General features: G+C 43.6%; 1 protein-coding gene across 2 annotated transcripts; it reads left to right on the top strand.

Moving 5' to 3' along the window:
• Positions 1–598: 598 nt before the first annotated feature.
• DDX52 (DExD-box helicase 52) lies at positions 599–12845 on the top strand. Of its 2 annotated transcripts, XM_073315730.1 has the most exons (15): positions 600–746; positions 1216–1480; positions 2400–2539; positions 3558–3743; positions 4153–4296; positions 4989–5100; positions 5847–5919; positions 6103–6306; positions 6605–6695; positions 7215–7337; positions 7607–7757; positions 8195–8270; positions 9180–9251; positions 10412–10504; positions 11624–12845. In XM_073315730.1, the coding sequence occupies exons 1-15, from the start codon at positions 660–662 to the stop codon at positions 11676–11678; spliced, it is 1872 nt and encodes a 623-aa protein (XP_073171831.1). In that variant the 5' UTR covers positions 600–659; the 3' UTR covers positions 11679–12845. The 2 variants fall into 2 exon arrangements, with proteins under 2 accessions (XP_073171832.1, XP_073171831.1); XM_073315731.2 differs by lacking the exons at positions 10412–10504; positions 11624–12845 and adding an exon at positions 10164–10395 and having other exon boundaries at positions 599–746.
• The last annotated feature ends 6234 nt before the right edge of the window (positions 12846–19079 follow it).

Here is a 19079-nt window from a genome sequence, read left to right as displayed (position 1 = left end):
CAAAGTATTTTCCTCACTGTATTTTCCACTGAACGCATCGGATGAAGTGAGCTGTAGCCCACGAAAGCTCATGCTCAAATAAATTGGTTAGTCTCTAAGGTGCCACAAGTCCTCCTTTTCTTTTTGCAAAGTAACAATGGCACACGTTGTCCAGCTGTGCCCGCTAACCAAAGTCCGTGGTGCGCCCCGAGAGCTCCACTTGGCCACTCAAGACGCTATGGCTTGGCTCAGCGAATATGCAAACGCTAAATAAATAAAAGGAGAGCATTACATGGTGTGGGGGTATCACACCATCCCATGAGGGTGTAAGGGGACCACGTGTCACCGTGACGCAACATGTTGCTGTGACGGCATTACATTACACTGTGATCGCGTGATGCTGTGACCGCATCGCGTCGCCCTGCAAGGTGTTGCCATGACAACACCACTATCATCCTGGGGGCTGCGAGGGACCCGTAGCTGACATGGGCCCTGGCGGAAAGGGACCTTCTGGCCTTGACCTAGCCGGAAGTGACGATTTTCTCCTCCCGGACCCACGATGGTGGAGCCCTGGGCAGCCCTCAGCCGCAGAGCATGCCGGGTAGCGCCGCGTTCTGGCCCATGCGCAGCGCAGAGCATGCTGGGAAGCGCCTCGCCGCCGCGGTGCATGCCGGGCAAAGATGGATTCCTACGGGCTCTTCCGGAAGCTGGGGGCTGGCGCCAGGTTCGATCTGAAGCGCTTCAGCCAGGACGCCCAGCGCTTCAAGGTACCGCCCGGTCCCGGTCCCGGTCCTCGCTGCGAGCCGGCGCCTGGTTCCGCCCGCCCCGGGGCCGGGTCTCGTGGTTCTGGTCCCTCCTCCTCCCCCCACCCCCCGGCTCTCGCGTGATGGGCCGGTTCTGGCTCCTTGATCGATCTCCCGGTCCCTGGTTCTGGCCCAGGCTCCCGGGCCGGGTCTCTAGCTGGGTGCCCAGTCCTGGCCCCTGGTGTTGCTAGTTGGCCGGTCCTGATGCCTGCCCGGTCCTGTCTCTGACCCTGATGGTTCCCCCGCCCAGATTCTGGTTCTGGCCCCCCGCCCTTGGTGGATGATCTGGCCCCAGGATCCCTTCCTCGGTTCCTGGTTCCGGCCCGCTCTGGTGTTTGTTAGAATAGTCCGAGCAAAGCGCTTTTCGTTGATACTGGAGCAGTTCATTCAATCGGTTGAGTTCTTTCTTTCTTTCTTTCTTTTTAAATTTCAGGTGGTAAAAGTGAGAGACACTGAATTTGACCCTCCAGAGAGTCTTGACTTTTTTGGAAGCAAAGATACAAAGCTTCCAAGTATTTCTGAAAATGGCCTGGGAACAAGTGGCTCCAAGAAATCCAAAGCTAAAATACAGCGACGTGAATCGCACATGGATGAGAAAGTAGATGACTCCGAAGAGAGGCTTAATGCAGGGACTGCAAGGAAGAGAAAACAAGACACAGGGAACTTTGAAGGGAAGAAAAGGAAGAGAAAGACCCAAGGTAGTGAGATTCTTCTCTTCTGTACAAGAGAATGTGCTTCAATTGCTTAAGTAACAGAAACAGAACTTGAGTAACAAATCTGAGAAATCTGACTTGTATGAACAAGTGTAGGAATCACCAAGCAAAATAAATTTCTAACACTGATAAATTGTGTTATAACAAATGCCATGAAACGCTTGTGAACGAATACAGTTCTAAAAGACTAGTACTTGATTCTTGTTATTGTCTTAAATGTCTGCTCCGCAAAGGTAATTTTCCTAAGGTTTGTTGTTTTAAAAACAAGAGTTTTCTTAATTCCTTGCTTTCTGAGTTAAATTTCTCACTAAAATTAATTTAAAAAAAGTTTCTCACTGATGTCTTTGTATTTTAGTAATACTGAACTCTGATACCACTATCCAGATAATCGCACTCTCTCTGTTTTTAAAAAAAGAGAAGAGAGAGTGGTGCTAGGATGCTGCAGAAGTCTTCCATCCAAATTACCTAACTGCTGAAGAAGTCTCTCGAAGCCTGATCTCCAACAATTTTGTTCCAGTATAACTGTGTTGGTTTTGGGAATGGATGCAATTATGCTGGAATAAAGGTGCTTTATATGGGTTTAGTTTATTCCCTTCCCTGGCCTTAATTGGTCTGTAATTTATTTTATGCTAAAAATCTGTGGAAGTTACCCGCTATGTTCTTGGCCGAAGAGGCTGGAGAAATTTTTTTTTGGCTGGCTGAGTTCAGGGCTAATGAAATAATCTTTCCAGAATGCAGAACTAAGGCCGTGGTGTCTGATTCTGCAACCATTGGAGTCAATGGGAACATTACCATTGACTTCATTGGTCTTAAGATCAAGCTCCTAATGTCAATTCCTCCTACTACATTATTCTTTGACTTGATTTTTTTTTTTTAAATAATGCACATTCATTGAAATTTTTAGAACCTGTTTCAGTCAGTTCTGATGTGGAAAATGATGGGATATTGTGGATGTCCTCTTTGGAAACAAAGATTAAAGATACAAGAGAAAAGGGGGAAAAGAAACCCACTGCAGAGAAACTGGAACAACTCAGACAGCAAAAGGTGAGGCTTGCTTATTTGAATGTAACTAAAAATAGTTGTGTACTCACTTTTATGAGCATGTCATCTGGAAGCTGCAGTCATTTGCTGTGTCTTTTGCGATAAAGTCAGTATAGTGTGACAAAGGAATTGGAAAATTGATCCAAATGTGTGTACTTACTAGTGTCACAAAAAGGAACTTAATCTAGGGTAAGTTAATAACTAGCTATGATTCTATACAAACACTTGTTGAAGTGCTTAAGTTAATGCACGTAAATAGTGGACTACAGTAGAACCACAGAGTTATGAACCCCTTGGGAATGGAGGTTGTTCGTAACTGTGAAATGTTCCTAACTGTGAACAAAATGTTTTGCTTGTTCTTTCAAAAGTTTACAGCTGAACATCGACATAATAGAGCTTTGAAACTCTACTATGCAGAAGAAAAATGCTTTCCTTTTATTTTTTTAGTAGTTAACATTTAACACACTACTGCATTTGCCTTTTTTGGGGGGGGAGGGGGATCTGCTGCTGCCTGATTGTGTACTTCCTGTTTCAAATGAGGTGTCTGGTTGACTGGTCGGTTCTACTGTATTCCTTTGTGTAAATTTAAGCACATCAATAAGTCTTTGCAGGATCAGCATCTTTATCTGTAGTATAGCAGATGTTAATGGAGAAACCTAAATGCTGACAATAAAGCTGTAAAGGTTGTGACTGTTCTGTAATTTTCTTCTAGGAAATGTTTTTTTAAAGCATTAAGTTTGAAAACTATTTAGAGCATTTATGGGTTTTTTGGGGGAGGCATCCTTGTGTGGTTGTTAAGAGTACAGGAATGGGAATCAGAAGACTTGGGTCCTACTTTCAGTTCTGACTCGAACAAGTTCCCACAGAGAGAGCTGAAGTCACATTTTCACATCTGTAAAATACTACCTTCGTAAAGGTCTTATGAGGCTTAATCAATTTATCTGAAAATGCATTATTGAAGAATAAAGTGGCTGCTGCTATTTTCTGACACGTTGCATAATTTTTACATTTTGCTTTCTAGATAAACCATTTCAGAAATAAACACAAGATTAGTATCCAAGGAACAGATCTCCCTGAACCAATTGCCACATTTGAGCAGCTTCAAGCAGAATATAAAATCCAGCCTAAAATAATGCAGAATATTCAAGCTGCTGGCTTCCAGGTCCCTACGCCAATTCAGATGCAAGCCATTCCAGTCATGCTTCATGTAAGTCTCCTTGTCTTACACTTTGATAGACAATGAGATGGTATAACTCGGACAGAGTTCCCATTGGGGACATAAAAATGTTATTTTAAAATAGATTAAACATAGTACTGTAGTTCATCCTCAGATCTTGTGATAATATAACTAGTGGAAACATCTTATAATTTAACTTCCTCAAATTCACTATTTTCTATTGCTAGGAAACCAGTTTAAATATAACCTCAACTTGTAGTAGGTGCAATATGGCTGAGGTAACACAGTGTGAGAACCTTAACTTCTGCATTTCCTGATTTTTTTTTGTGGGGGGGGGGTCCTAATATGTAACCCTAACATTTGTGTTAATGCAGCTTTTTGCATTTAATAAAAAACACTAAATGTAAATGTTCAGCTTTTTCTTGTTTTATATTCATAGGGTCGGGAACTTCTGGCTTCTGCTCCCACTGGATCAGGAAAGACTTTGGCTTTTAGCATTCCTATTTTAGCACATCTGAAACAACCTATGAATAAAGGATTTAGAGCTCTGATCATATCGCCTACCCGAGAACTTGCTAGTCAGGTAGGGTTTTTTTTAAGTTGTCATAAAATAATTTTGCACTGCATTTGTAAGTACTCCCATTATTCTGATTCAGAAAAACAGAAGCTTGATGGGCCTGTTTTTCTTTTCTACCTTCAGACTTTATCTGATAAAATTCAAGTGTATATGAAAGAATGTTCAAAGAAATGTCTGTCTTCTGTGACTACTACACTTTGGGGTATTATGAAATCTAAAGACATGGTTAGAACAGGAGACTGGGACTCAAGGCTTCTGGATCTTGTTTTAAAATTCCATTACAACTTTTAACACTTATGATCCAGCAGATGAGCACAGGAAATGTTAGTGCTACCTTATTTTCTGTATTTGAGGTAAAAACATCCTTTTAAGTCTTAATCTTAACTCAGGTAATCAATTTCTTCTTTGTTTGTGGAGTTCCATTTTACATCAATGGGATTTTTGTATATGTAGTGAGAGCAGCCAGTAAGAGACAAACTGTGGCATGCAGACCTGTGGGGAGAATTTTGTGCAAGTGAATAATTCATGTTGGAAGCCTGAGTTTTGTGATGTCAAAAATACTTCAATTTAAAAGTTGTTGGGTTTTTTTTTTTCAACCCTGAAATCTAAGTGGTTTTTGAAGCTGTGTATGTCTTACACTCTGTGTAGGTTTGTTTGTTTGTTCCAAAAGATACCCCACTATGTATTGTATATTTCAGACCCACCGAGAGCTAGTAAAGCTGTCTGAGGGGTCTGGATTCAGAATACATATGATCCATAAAGCAGTTGAAGCAACCAAGAAGTTTGGACCCAAATCATCGCAGAAATTTGGTAATCATTCTAATGACTGCATAGGGATTCTCTGAAGTCTTTGAAACCTAGAACACAAGTTTTAAATGATGTATGATTTAAATGGGTCAGTAAGTGCCATCCAAGTCCTGTAGTCACTTGCTTCTGTGAATACATTATCCTTGGAATCAAGACGTTAAAAGCGGTGGAGGAGAAATAGCTCCAGAAATTAAAAAGGGGAGAGCTACCTCTGCTGTACAAAACAAATGCCACTTGAATACTGGAAAAGCAACTTGGGGTGGTGAGGAGAAAACAAGCACTCTGATAACTGACTGTGCTCTGTCATTCGGCTGTTGGAATACAGGCATGTAGCTAAGTTTGGTTATGGAAAGCAAAGTGGCAACCACTTCAGTGCTTTGTGGTGGCTTATTAATGCAGAATCATTGGGCTCTGCCATCGGAATCTTATCCACTACACGTTGTAAACTATAGCTACTTAACAAGACTTAGCTTTTATATAACTTTGGATGTTAACAAATCCTCACAACACCCTTATATTTCAAGTAAATAAATAAAAATGAATAGCTCCATTTTTACAGATGGGATAATCAGAAACACAGGGAGATTAAGTGACTTGCCCAAGGCCTCTCAGCAAATCAGTGTCAGGTCAGGGATTAGTGCTCTTGGGTCCAAGGTCTGTGCTCAGATCATTAGACCATGCTGCATGTCTATTTCAACATGCTTTTTTCCCTCCTGCTTCTCTTTAACATTGTTTTGCTTTTCCTATAGATATACTAGTGACTACTCCAAACAGACTCATTTATTTGCTGAAACAAGATCCTCCAGGCATAGACTTGACAAGGTATGAAGTGGGGTTTTTTTTTAAGTTTGTTTTTGCTAGTGACTTTCTTCCTGTCAGAATCTCTGAACACGTACTATATCTATGCATGCACAAAATTTAAACCTATTGTGTCCTTTCAGGACACAATATTATATTTTAATTCCAAGGTGCTACTATTGAACAAAAAAATCTTGTTTTTCCTAGAGTTGAATGGTTGGTGGTTGATGAGTCAGACAAACTATTTGAAGATGGGAAGTCGGGGTTCAGAGACCAGTTAGCCTCCATCTTCCTGGCATGCACGTCCCATGTTGTCAAAAGAGCCTTGTTCAGCGCAACCTTTGCATTCGATGTAGAGCAATGGTGCAAACTCAACCTAGACAATGTCATTTTGGTATCTGTTGGAGCAAGGTAAGCGTGCAGGTATTGACTAGGTCTTCTATTCCTCAGCTGTTCACTTACTGTCACAGTTTCAGCCATCTCAACAATCAGATCTGCGGGGCAGTATTATGGGTCCTTTTTATGCAACAGGGGAAGGTACTGTTCTGCTTTGAGTATTTATTTGCTGAGAGCAGGGAGCATTACCTTGAGGAGGAGGAGGGAGAAAGTACTGCAAGATGTGAAGTATTTCTTTTTTCAGTAGTAAACTTCTTATACCTGTAAGACACTAACAATGGCTTATTTCTGTGTGATTTGATTTTTGTTTCAGAAACTCTGCAGCGGAGACAGTAGATCAAGAGCTCTTGTTTGTTGGCTCAGAGACAGGAAAACTACTGGCAATGAGAGACCTTGTTAAAAAGGTAGTTATGACTGACTGAGCATCCTCTTCCTTGCTTATTAACTTACTAACTCTGCTGCAGTGCAAAATGTACTGCATTGAAAAAAGAGCGAGTCTGCCTGCCTATGAAAACGAGAAGGCCTTCTGTATATTTTGGTCTCAGTTTTTTAACCCATACTCAAGTAAAATAGAGACAGAATTTTTACAGTTCATTATAAATTAAATTTTACTTGAAAATATTTTTATTGTTGTTTGTAGTCAGGGAGCTGCTCAGTTCTTTCTTCTAGATTGAAAAATAGATTGTTGCTTTCTATGAGGCAAATTTAGTCCTCATCCCAAAGCCCAGGTATAACTTGTCTAAATCAGAATCTGCTTAATCCAGGCCTCAGGAGAGTTTTGTCAGTCAAAAATCACCATCTGAAATGTAAAGTATGCAGGCTGATTAAATCCATGGCAGCACAGTACTGAAGTTGAACTGAGATGGGAAAAGGACTTGTAAGCAGAAACCTTGAGAGCCTTACACAAGCTTGTTCTCTTGCAGGGATTCACTCCTCCTGTCCTTGTTTTTGTGCAGTCCATTGAAAGGGCTAAAGAGCTCTTCCATGAACTCATTTATGAAGGAATCAATGTGGATGTCATCCATGCAGACAAAACACAGCAACAGGTAGGAGTCCGTAAATATAGTCGTCTTGTACAGAAACTGTTCAGAAAGCAGATTGTACGTGCTGTCGTGTAAGAACTAGAACATCCACCTGTGGTAGTTAAGTGTGACAGTTGGTCTTGTGTCATGACTGTGGGTTCTTTTGTTTGGAAGGAAGGTGGGAATTGGACTTACTGTTTTTAGTATAATGTTGGCAGATATCCATACACAAACCCTCTTCCATTCTCAAGCTGCTAATTAGGAGGCTACTTACACAATTTGTGTTTCACCAGAGAGATAACGTAGTACACAGTTTCAGAGCTGGGAAGATTTGGGTGCTTATCTGCACAGCCTTGCTAGCACGAGGGATTGACTTCAAAGGAGTGAATATGGTCATTAACTATGACTTCCCAACCAGTGCCGTGGAATACATCCACAGGATAGGTGAGTACGTGTTCTTCGACAAAGCAGGATGTGTGGACTCGTTCTCTGTCTGTGTTAGCTTTTGAATGGAGAGTATTGTCTGGTGTTTAGAGTACAAATCTTGGCATCAAGCCTCCTGGATTACCCCAACTCTGACGCTGACTTTGCCACATCATTTAATCTACTTCATACCTCCATCCATCTGTAAAACTGGGTTTCTCGCCTACCTCCCTGAGGTTTTATGATCCTTAATTCTTGTTTGTAAAGTGTTTTTATATCCTTCGTAGTTGCAACTTATTACTCTTAATCATGAACTACATGGCTAAGTGCCAATATATGACTTCGTAGTTTTCAAACTGCACTTGGTGATAGTTAAGGAGGAAGAATTACTTCATTAAGCTGCTGGAAAGTATTAAAGTTAAAACTCTTAACATTATTGCATGATTGGTCTTTGACAGGTCGTACTGGAAGAGCAGGACACACAGGAAAAGCAATTACTTTTTTTACTGAAGATGATAAACCTTTATTACGAAGGTAAATTGGGAAATGTGACAGTGATGCTCCTTAAGTTTCAATCCCACGTTGTGGGATTCTTTCTCAGAACAAACAATTACCACATGGTTGTGCGTTTGGTATTAAATTCCTCACCCCGGCATAACATTTTCACACTTTTGTATCCACCCCGAAGTATGTAAAACTAAAGTGTGAAGTTTCAGTTCTCAGCTTTCCATATTTGGAACTGCAAGGTGACCTGTCATCAAATTACCCTTTAGTGTGGGACCTTGAGGCAGTTTGTGAATGCACTGATAGAGAATTCAGTGTCCTCTCACTTGTTACATTCAAACCCAATAAAGGCAATACAAGGGACTGACATATTCACAACACGGTTTATAAGCAAACAGTGAAATATCAGGGCTCGTTAGTGGAATTGATGAACGTGTGACTATTTAATAGCAGTAAGGCCAATGCAATTGACCTGGTCTGCCACGTAGCTGTGGGTGCTATTTTTTGGTCCTCCTAAGTCTTTTGCCTTGCACTACCAAACAAAACTGCTGATAGTTTTTTCAAAAAGCTTCTGCATTCTGCAGTGGTTTTGAAACTACAGTCCTAGTCTCATTGCTCAGCCTACTGATGCTTGTGAATTAAGTCTTTGGCAAAACTTTCCTTTTTGGCTTCTCATTACTCCGATCCCATTAGTATAGTAACTATGGTAGATAAGTGATTTTAGTTTCAGTTCATTACAAGCCAGTGAACTTGAGTGTTTGTTTTTCTTCCAGATCATTTGATGGTTACTATTTTCTCTTTCTGCTTCAAACTTCCCTGGCTCATTTATTTTCATTGCAGATGAGAAGTAACCCAGCTATAGTTGTTCTGCATTAAATAACTATATATCTACTCAGGAATTCAGAACTTTATTTGATATTTTCCCCCCCTCTCTTCCAGTGTAGCCAACGTTATCCAGCAGGCTGGCTGTCCCGTGCCAGACTATATAAAAACCTTCCACAAACTGCAAAGGTAAGGTTGCTTTGTGATTTGTGTGACATTTGAGATTGAGAGTTGCAAGCAATTTGCTAGATATTACTCTTTTTGTGGAGGTGCTTCCAACTTTTCTTCATACTTATTGTCAGAATTAATATTCTACATTTTATGAAGGGTAGTTAAAATGGGGGTGGGGGATAGGGGTGGGAAGGGGTGAAGTTTGATGTTGGCCTCTTGTTTGTAGCTCCAGGTGCATTAAACAGATGTGAGCAAAACACATTGGTAAACATAATTAAATTACATGTTGTGTGGATAAAAGAAGGACAAGAGAGACTTCCAGAACTTAAGTTCAAACTACTAAAGAAGTTAACAAATCAAATACAGATATTTTCATTTTTAGTCTGAGTGTTTATATTGGACAGTTCTTACCTGAGGACAGAGAGAAACAAAACAAGGAATGTTTTGCTGTAAGGGAATAGGATTCTAGTTTTTCTTCCTTCTGATTAGCTTACACGTTTATAATTGGGCAAATCTATAGCTGCACTTTTAGGAATAAAAATAGCTGTGACCAGAGTTTCTTTTTTAAGAAAGTAGTCTCCTTAAATTCTATAAAAACAATTATCCCCTCTGAAGCCTCAGGCTGCTAAGAATCTACTCCTAGCATCCCTGGTCCTGCAGTGAGCTTTGCATAGGTGGCCCTCATTGCAGGATCAGAGCCCTAATGAGGGTAAAATCCTGGAGGACTGCCAGCCTCTAACACTGCCCAACTGCTAAGAGTGTTTCTGGAAGTTTGTAGAAATTTCCAGAGTGTTTTGTAAAAAACACTACTTGTATCTTTTTCATATAGGCCTGACCACTTTTAACACAAAGCTAGAAATCTGTGTATATATACCATTTTTCACATGTTTCAGCAATGCATAATATTTTTAAAACCTATTTAAAATAAAGATGGGCTTACTTGTCCAGACGGAAGCAGCCACGCTGGGATAAGGACAAAGAAGGGGAAACTCCAAAAGAGAGAGCTGGCTGAATTGTTAAATCCTTGGAATAAACCAACTGTACAAAATTTGCATTAGTTGTTGGTAGTTATTTTTTGGAGGATCTGAAGGTATTGTATGTACCTAGTATGTTTATTTCAGATGTTGAGCTGGCCTTTAACAGAGCCTTAATCTTATTTTCCTAAATGCCATATTCAGCAAACAAAAGAAGAAGCTGATTAAGAAACCATTGGAAAGGGAGCACATTCGTACCACTCCTCAGTACTTATTAGAAAAAGCCAAGAAAAAAAAGTAAGTGGTTTCTTTCAAAAGGGCCTGAGGGATAATCTGTTTTTATTTACCTACAGGGAGAGAGTGAACTTCAGATTTTAAAAAAAGAGAAAATTGTATGTAAATTTACTGTGTACATGGATAGCTCAATTGACCCTCTAGAGACATTATCCACAAGATAGGTCCAGCAATGGCACCAGCGGTGCAAGTTTCCCCATGTTGCCCGTCAGTGTGCTTCATACCTGAACTGGATGGATCACCACTGGTCCAATCTCAGTAGCCAATTCAGTCCTTGACCTCTCTGCTGAGACTGCTAGTAAGGGTGCCAGTTTATGGTGTTGACTCTTAGTGCAAACATCTGTTCATTGGGAACCAGATTGAGGCCAATAATTCCTTTTACATGCCACCAAACAACTATCGGATGGTAGCAATTCAGCTCATTATGAAGCTGGGTTGAATTTGAACCTGTGACATTGAAGTACAGCTCTCCAGACAAACTGTCAATCATCCGAGCCAATCCATTCCCCTTCCTGGAAGTTTTTAAAAAATATGAAATTTTAACAGAAATAACAAATCTGTAGTCACAGTTCACGGTGGCTTAACCTCTGCAGTCAAGAAGACCTAGAATCTCTCTCTCTCTCTCTGGGTAAGTGGAACAGATTTCCTGGGGCTTGGGCTTGACTGGCAGAGACATGCATCTCAGGGTGACATAAGATGAAGAGAAAGTATTACTTATTTGAAGAGGCAAAAGAAGCGTACCATTGCTGAATGGTACGCTGGATTACTACAAATGCTGAATGTTTAAATGATGGTGGTATAAACTCACCCCCTATTTTTAGGACCATGTGAAAACTGGTTTACTCGTCTAATTTGAGTCCATGTTTGTGCACATGGGGATCTGGCAGAGTTGACTATCTTTGGCCATAAAGGCCTTGTACTGCATTAGAGATAAAAACTTCTGAAGATTGTTGCTGTTAGATGCTTGTTTTATGTTAAGTGCACTGAATGTTAAAGTCCGCGATGTAGGTAGGCAAAAAGACATCCGTAATGGGAGGCTAATGAGTGGTTCAGATACGTGGTTCATCTTTCAAGCATAAATATGCTTGGATGCCTTAATCTCTAATTTGTTATTTCTCTCAGGAAAATTATACAGAAAAATATTAAGGAAAAGAAACCCAAGGAGGCAAAAAAATGACTCTCAATTACAGACTGGTCCAGAAAGTTGACTACATTGTATAAATGATCCTGCCACCTGACAAACTGAGTTTGAAACTACCGCCTATCCGAATCATAGACATGGAAAATGTAGGATGGCAGCAGAGGATTGGGGAAAGAGACTGTGATCACTCACTGCCAATATTTCTTCCTTTTTTTATATATATATTTAGTGTTAACACAAGAAAATTCTTAATGGAACACTGGTGGAGGAAGTCCATCAGAGTACTTCTTATAGAAGTGCAAGAGCATGCTCCTGTAATGAAATACCCCAGGCATCTGAGCAATCACTCACAAATAGCATCTACTTGGGTTACAAGTGTTATGTGGTTCATTATCGTTTCTTGAGAACACTGTTTATTCTAGACTGAGGTATAAAACCACCCTTAGAATATTTTCTGAAGTTATGGCTAAGGGGGTCAGATATGTAAGATCAGAGCACATAAGCTTTATTATTGTGCTGGGTAAGGATAGCTGTTGAAGATTTCCTTAAGCACATTGCTTCTGTTAATTTCATGTACAGGATAGACTTTAAAGACCCAGTCTTACAACTATATTGATTCCATATAAATCAATTTGAAATAAGAAAGGGACAGGGAAGCATATTAAACAATTGTAGAAACACCACTGAAGCTTTATTGTAGGGGTAATCTTAAACCTCAAAATCGAATAAACAAGATCTTCAGAAGGAGAGTTCTAAGACAAAGATTCCTCAGTCTGTTCATGTATCTTTGCAGAATAAGTATGCAGACATTGTTCCGCTGATTTGTTGCATAAGAAAAGGAACACACCCCACACTTTATTCTGCTCTCTCTTCACTTGTTAAATCCACTTTGTTCATACACTGTTTCCTTACCACATAGTTCTAATAGTACAGTAGTTGGCTGCTTCTTCACAAGGCTAATCCTTTCACGTGTGACTGTCCTTGTTGTATTGCAGCAGAGCTATCCAACACTCTTACTAGGAGTTCCACCTCCTCAAGGCTTTGTCACCGTTAATCCATTTTGTAAATGGATCCCAGCCATGCATAAATTATCTACTGTAGGCTACTGCTGAGCTGATCTGTTCTGTTCTGTTGAAGTCTGTAGCCATTTTCTAAGATACAAGTTGTGTAAAGTAAGATAAAATAAAAACTGATCAACAGTCACTTCAGATTCCTGCTTATTTCCAAGTTAGGCTCAGATTGCATTACTTTTCACACATCTATTGTATGATGTCTGTAAAACAATACATTTAATGGGAATTATGTAGGAATTGGTGTCTTGTTCTGAAATCTAATCTGTCTGAATGCAGATGTGCATCTATCATCTAAAAGATTTCCCCAGTTCAATAATTTCAAGTCCCTACTAAAAGTCATAGAGGACCTTACAGTTCTCAAAAATACCAACAGATGCCAGTTGGAGAAAAAAATATAATGGGAAGTGTTTGGTAATCTTAAATAGAAGGGTTACCACTACTTCCCCATAATAACATTACTAAATTGTAACTGTCAGTGTCCCCAGTTGCTGTGGTGCATGCTATAGGATAGCAGTAACAGGAGGAAACCTATTAGCTCATGGACCTGGGTAAAATTCCTAGTTAATGTCATGGGATCATTAATGTCCACACATTCCAGCCAGCATTTTATTTTTTTTAAGGATTTATTTGCAAAAGAGAGTGAACTGCAGTTTAGCTATTGTAGCAGGAAAGAGGCCCGAGTTAGATATGAATATGTAGTTTCTGAAAGTTTAGGAAGTACACCCAGCACTAGACCACTGAGCAACTTAAGCAGCTGTGTATCCCATAGTTTGTACAATTATGTTAAACATCGCTAGTTTATGCCATAATTTTTTTATGGTCTTTATACCTGGCAGATGGCAAATAGGAACAGTCTGGAATTTTCATGCTTCCTAATATGTGTGGGCAGGCTTCTTGCTGATCTCATGGAGAGAGATGAGCTACTGCTGCACAGTTGCATGAGTAGCCAGCAGCTCACACTTCACCTAATCACAGAGTGCTGAAGTTAAAATAGTTCTGTACTTTTAGCCAAACACAACTGAAGTGTAAAGATACAGTAGTACTCCTGCTGCACTCTGAAAATGGGATGAGTAGCAAATTGGCTTGAACATATACCAAATCAACTAGCTTATCAAGCATTTGTACGGTGTACTGTACAACGACTACTGCTTTCCCTGGTACTGGGAGAGGACAGTGGCAATACTGGGAGATGCAGGGTTCCACCATCAGGACCGGTGCACCATCAGGACCGGTTCCACCATCAGGACCGGTGTATTGTAGCCCATACACGGCTGCTCCTCTGCAAAGTAGCAGCATGCATCCTCAGCTAGAAGATGCTGCCATCAGCACAAACGGACAGGAAATTGATGGAAATGGGGGCTGTGTTCCTACGTTCCTGATCCTGTCACTTCCTGCAGTGGAAAAAAGACTCCTGCTTTTTTCTTTCTTCAGGCTGTTCCCCAGAGCATCAAGCATCCAGGGGACAGCGTCTAGCCTGATGCAGCTAATGGGATATAAAAATGACAATTATACTGGCTATTACTGTAGATCTACTTTTTCCGGATCAGAACTAAGAGAGAGAGATGTAGTCTCATGCATAAAAGGAATGGGTTTTTTTAATCACTGTTGGGAAGAGGACATGGAGGATTCTGAATTTGTTTCAGTTCTAGCTCTGGCTTGTACTTATAGCTTTAGGATTGTGACATCTACAATGTTGTGCTTTAGAGAGAAGCTGCAGGTCTTCAGGGAGAAGGTAGTGCTGAAAGGGCAGACTCCATTCGAGTTCAGGAGCAACGAACCTCAGACTACTTGCAACTTCATTTCTCTGATACAGCACAATCTTTCTAAAGTGTTTTTGGTGCTGCTTATAAACAGTGTGCATGCAAATTCTATTTACACACCTTTGTAAGATATTTGTCAGGAACAGTTCAGTTGACATCAAGGTACCAAACAGGTGACAATGTTAACCTTAACACTGAGACAAAAGTACAGCGAAATTTCCATTTTTCCACTTTTGCATTTTGAAGCACTGAGCCTATTGAAGTAGATCAGAGCCGCAGCTTTACCCCAGAAAGCAGCTTGATGTTATTTTGGACAAATACTTCATGAGTTTAGATTCAGATAGTTTGGTGTCTTCCTAAGAGACCCTCCTGAAACCATTGCCTTCTGCTGCAACAAGACAAATGATGGTAATCTACACTCTGAATGTCAGTATTCTTCACTTCTTGTGCTTAGAGGGTATAGGAGCCTGAGGAAAAGTGATATGCTTTATGAAGTCTGCTTTTTTTTTTTTTAAGAGACTAACCCTAAATGTAAATTCCACAGCTTAATTTTGTGATTGTTACCATGAGTGCATGGATATGTAGGAACAGTTTTTGTTAATTATCCAAGATGTTAACATAACTGAAGACATCCTGTCTAGCATATTGTTCCTGGAGTATCGCAACAGATTTTGTTTACTGAATACTAAGATAGCTTTCAGGAACCTTGGATGAGAGATTTACAATTCTTAATCTTGCATTTCTACCTCATCTCTAGCATAGGATTTCAAAGAATTTTACAAACATTTTTACAATACTCATATAGAGTAGGTAAGCACACCCATTTTACAGAAGGGTAAATTGACCCAATGAGACTGACATGGTTATGACTGTACAATGACAGTGTAACAGAAACCAGCTTGTCTGCATCCTGAGACCCTATATTAACCATTTAAACTACCCACACTCCTATTCTAATGAGTACTGCTTGTTCAATGCTTTTTAGTTCTTTGCTTGAGAGTGGCAGTTTGGTGCTTGAACTAGCAATGTGTAAAAAATGCTATGTGGATAATAATCTGCAAACTGCCCACATGATGTCAGTTTAACCTACATGAATAAGGGCACATCTGACTATGAACTATAATTACATCACACTTCTCAGTATAATCCGTTTCATACTTTCTTATAAAAGGTGTTGGTAATATACAATGCTCAGTTTTAAAAAGGTTTATAAGCACAGCCATAGTGTGAGCAAACTTCACTTGTACAGTTCTGCTACTACATCTCCATTTTAACCTCCAGGACTCATATTTATGTCTATCCTGTGCCCATGCCCAGTTATAGCTCTGCTAATATGCATCTGACACCTGACCTCCTGCAGCCCCTGCTATTCCAATGCTGCCAGCCCTCCAGAGCAACACTTGACAGCTGTTCTTTAAAGCCCAGATCCTACAAGCACTTAAGCATGTGCTTATCTTTACTTCCCTGTGTAGACCCACTGAAATCAAGGATTTATTTGAAATCAGTGGGACTCCTCAAGGCAGTAACATTATGCACATGACTATGTGTTTACAGGAACAGGGCCTACATTATGTGATGAGGACAATGGGGTGTTAGGAAGTAATAAGAGACCAACCAAACTCAGTACCTGTGGTCTTCTTAGCAGCTGGAGTCATGAAACATCAGTAGCAGCACTGCTGACAGTTGCTGCTGACAGTTGCTGCTGAAGCTCTCCTTTTACTCAAGTAGTTTATGATACAAAAATAAATAAAGCAGAATGTCGTCTTAGAAAAAACTGAGTAAGACAGAATGGTTACAAGTGAGGATTTTAAATATAATTTTAATACAAAGTTTAAGCATATGCATCACTGTTTGTGGTGATGTAATTTTAAAAGGTCTCTCTAGGGTCACACATATCCCTGTTGCCCTTAGGACAGTCCCCATAGGATCTCTGTGGGGTACCTATAGGGTCTCCTATATCCCATCCCCAGGGCAGTGTGGGTTTTTCTGGAGGGTCGCTGGAGGGTGTCTAGGGGGTCGCAGATATCCCACCCCCAAGGAGGGCAGTGTGGGTTTTTCTGTAGGGTCGCTGGAGGGTGTCTCCGGGGTCGCAGATATCCCACCCCCAGGGAGGGCAGTGTGGGTTTTTCTGTAGGGTCGCTGGAGGGTGTCTCCGGGGTCGCAGATATCCCACCCCCAGGGAGGGCAGTGTGGGTTTTTCTGTAGGGTTGCTGGAGGGTGTCTCTGGGGTCGCAGATATCCCACCCCCAGGGAGGGCAGTGTGGGTTTTTCTGTAGGGTCGCTGGAGGGTGTCTCCGGGGTCGCAGATATCCCACCCCCAGGGAGGGCAGTGTGGGTTTTTCTGTAGGGTCAGTGGAGGGTGTCTCCGGGGTTGCAGATATCCCACCCCCAGGGAGGGCAGTGTGGGTTTTTCTGTAGGGTCGCTGGAGGGTGTCTCCGGGGTCGCTGATATCCCACCCCCAAGGAGGGCAGTGTGGGTTTTTCTGTAGGGTCGCTGGAGGGTGTCTCTGGGGTCGCAGATATCCCACCCCCAAGGAGGGCAGTGTGGGTTTTTCTGTAGGGTCGCTGGAGGGTGTCTAGGGGGTCGCAGATATCCCACCCCGAGGGAGGGCAGTGTGGGTTTTTCTGTAGGGTCGCTGGAGGGTGTCTCCGGGGTCGCAGATATCCCACCCCCAGGGAGGGCAGTGTGGGTTTATCTGGAGGGTCGCTGGAGGGTGTCTCCGGGGTCGCAGATATCCCACCCCCAGGGAGGGCAGTGTGGGTTTTTCTGTAGGGTCGCTGGAGGGTGTCTCCGGGGTCGCAGATATCCCACCCCCAGGGAGGGCAGTGTGGGTTTTTCTGTAGGGTCGCTGGAGGGTGTCTCCGGGGTCGCAGCTATCCCACCCCCAAGGAGGGCAGTGTGGGTTTATCTGGAGGGTCGCTGGAGGGTGTCTAGGGGGTCGCAGATATCCCACCCCCAGGGAGGGCAGTGTGGGTTTATCTGTAGGGTCGCTGGAGGGTGTCTAGGGGGTCGCAGATATCCCACCCCCAGGGAGGGCAGTGTGGGTTTTTCTGTAGGGTCGCTGGAGGGTGTCTCCGGGGTCGCAGATATCCCACCCCCAGGGAGGGCAGTGTGGGTTTATCTGGAGGGTCGCTGGAGGGTGTCTCCGGGGTCGCAGATATCCCACCCCCAGGGAGGGCAGTGTGGGTTTATCTGGAGGGTCGCTGGAGGGTGTCTAGGGGGTCGCAGATATCCCACCCCCAGGGAGGGCAGTGTGGGTTTATCTGGAGGGTCGCTGGAGGGTGTCTCCGGGGTCGCAGATATCCCACCCCCAGGGAGGGCAGTGTGGGTTTATCTGGAGGGTCGCTGGAGGGTGTCTAGGGGGTCGCAGATATCCCACCCCCAGGGAGGGCAGTGTGGGTTTATCTGGAGGGTCGCTGGAGGGTGTCTCCGGGGTCGCAGATATCCCACCCCCAGGGAGGGCAGTGTGGGTTTATCTGGAGGGTCGCTGGAGGGTGTCTAGGGGGTCGCAGATATCCCACCCCCAGGGAGGGCAGTGTGGGTTTTTCTGTAGGGTCGCTGGAGGGTGTCTAGGGGGTCGCAGATATCCCACCCCCAGGGAGGGCAGTGTGGGTTTATCTGGAGGGTCGCTGGAGGGTGTCTCCGGGGTCGCAGATATCCCACCCCCAGGGAGGGCAGTGTGGGTTTATCTGGAGGGTCGCTGGAGGGTGTCTAGGGGGTCGCAGATATCCCACCCCCAGGGAGGGCAGTGTGGGTTTATCTGGAGGGTCGCTGGAGGGTGTCTCCGGGGTCGCAGATATCCCACCCCCAGGGAGGGCAGTGTGGGTTTATCTGGAGGGTCGCTGGAGGGTGTCTAGGGGGTCGCAGATATCCCACCCGCAGGGAGGGCAGTGTGGGTTTTTCTGTAGGGTCGCTGGAGGGTGTCTAGGGGGTCGCAGATATCCCACCCCCAGGGAGGGCAGTGTGGGTTTTTCTGTAGGGTCGCTGGAGGGTGTCTAGGGGGTCGCAGATATCCCACCCCCAGGGAGGGCAGTGTGGGTTTTTCTGTAGGGTCGCTGGAGGGTGTCTCTGGGGTCGCAGATATCCCACCCCCAGGGAGGGCAGTGTGGGTTTATCTGGAGGGTCGCTGGAGGGTGTCTAGGGGGTCGCAGATATCCCACCCCCAAGGAGGGCAGTGTGGGTTTTTCTGTAGGGTTGCTGGAGGGTGTCTCTGGGGTCGCAGATATCCCACCCCCAGGGAGGGCAGTGTGGGTTTTTCTGTAGGGTCGCTGGAGGGTGTCTCCGGGGTCGCAGATATCCCACCCCCAGGGAGGGCAGTGTGGGTTTATCTGGAGGGTCGCTGGAGGGTGTCTAGGGGGTCGCAGATATCCCACCCCCAGGGAGGGCAGTGTGGGTTTATCTGGAGGGTCGCTGGAGGGTGTCTCCGGGGTCTCACCCAGCGCGGCAGTCCGGTCCCGCCAGGGTCTGACAGACGCTGCCCCGGGCGCCGCAGGGGAGGCCCGGGCCGGCGGCCGGCGGCGCGGCTCGGCGCGGCGCAGCGGGCGGGGCGGGGAGGCCGCTCTGCCCCGGAAGTCGGCGCGGCTCAGCTGACAGCGGCGGGGCG

The sequence above is a fragment of the Lepidochelys kempii genome, chromosome 17 (genome assembly GCF_965140285.1).
Source record: "Lepidochelys kempii isolate rLepKem1 chromosome 17, rLepKem1.hap1, whole genome shotgun sequence".
Classification (NCBI taxonomy): Eukaryota; Metazoa; Chordata; order Testudines; family Cheloniidae; genus Lepidochelys; species Lepidochelys kempii.
This window is presented reverse-complemented; position numbering and strand designations above follow the sequence as displayed.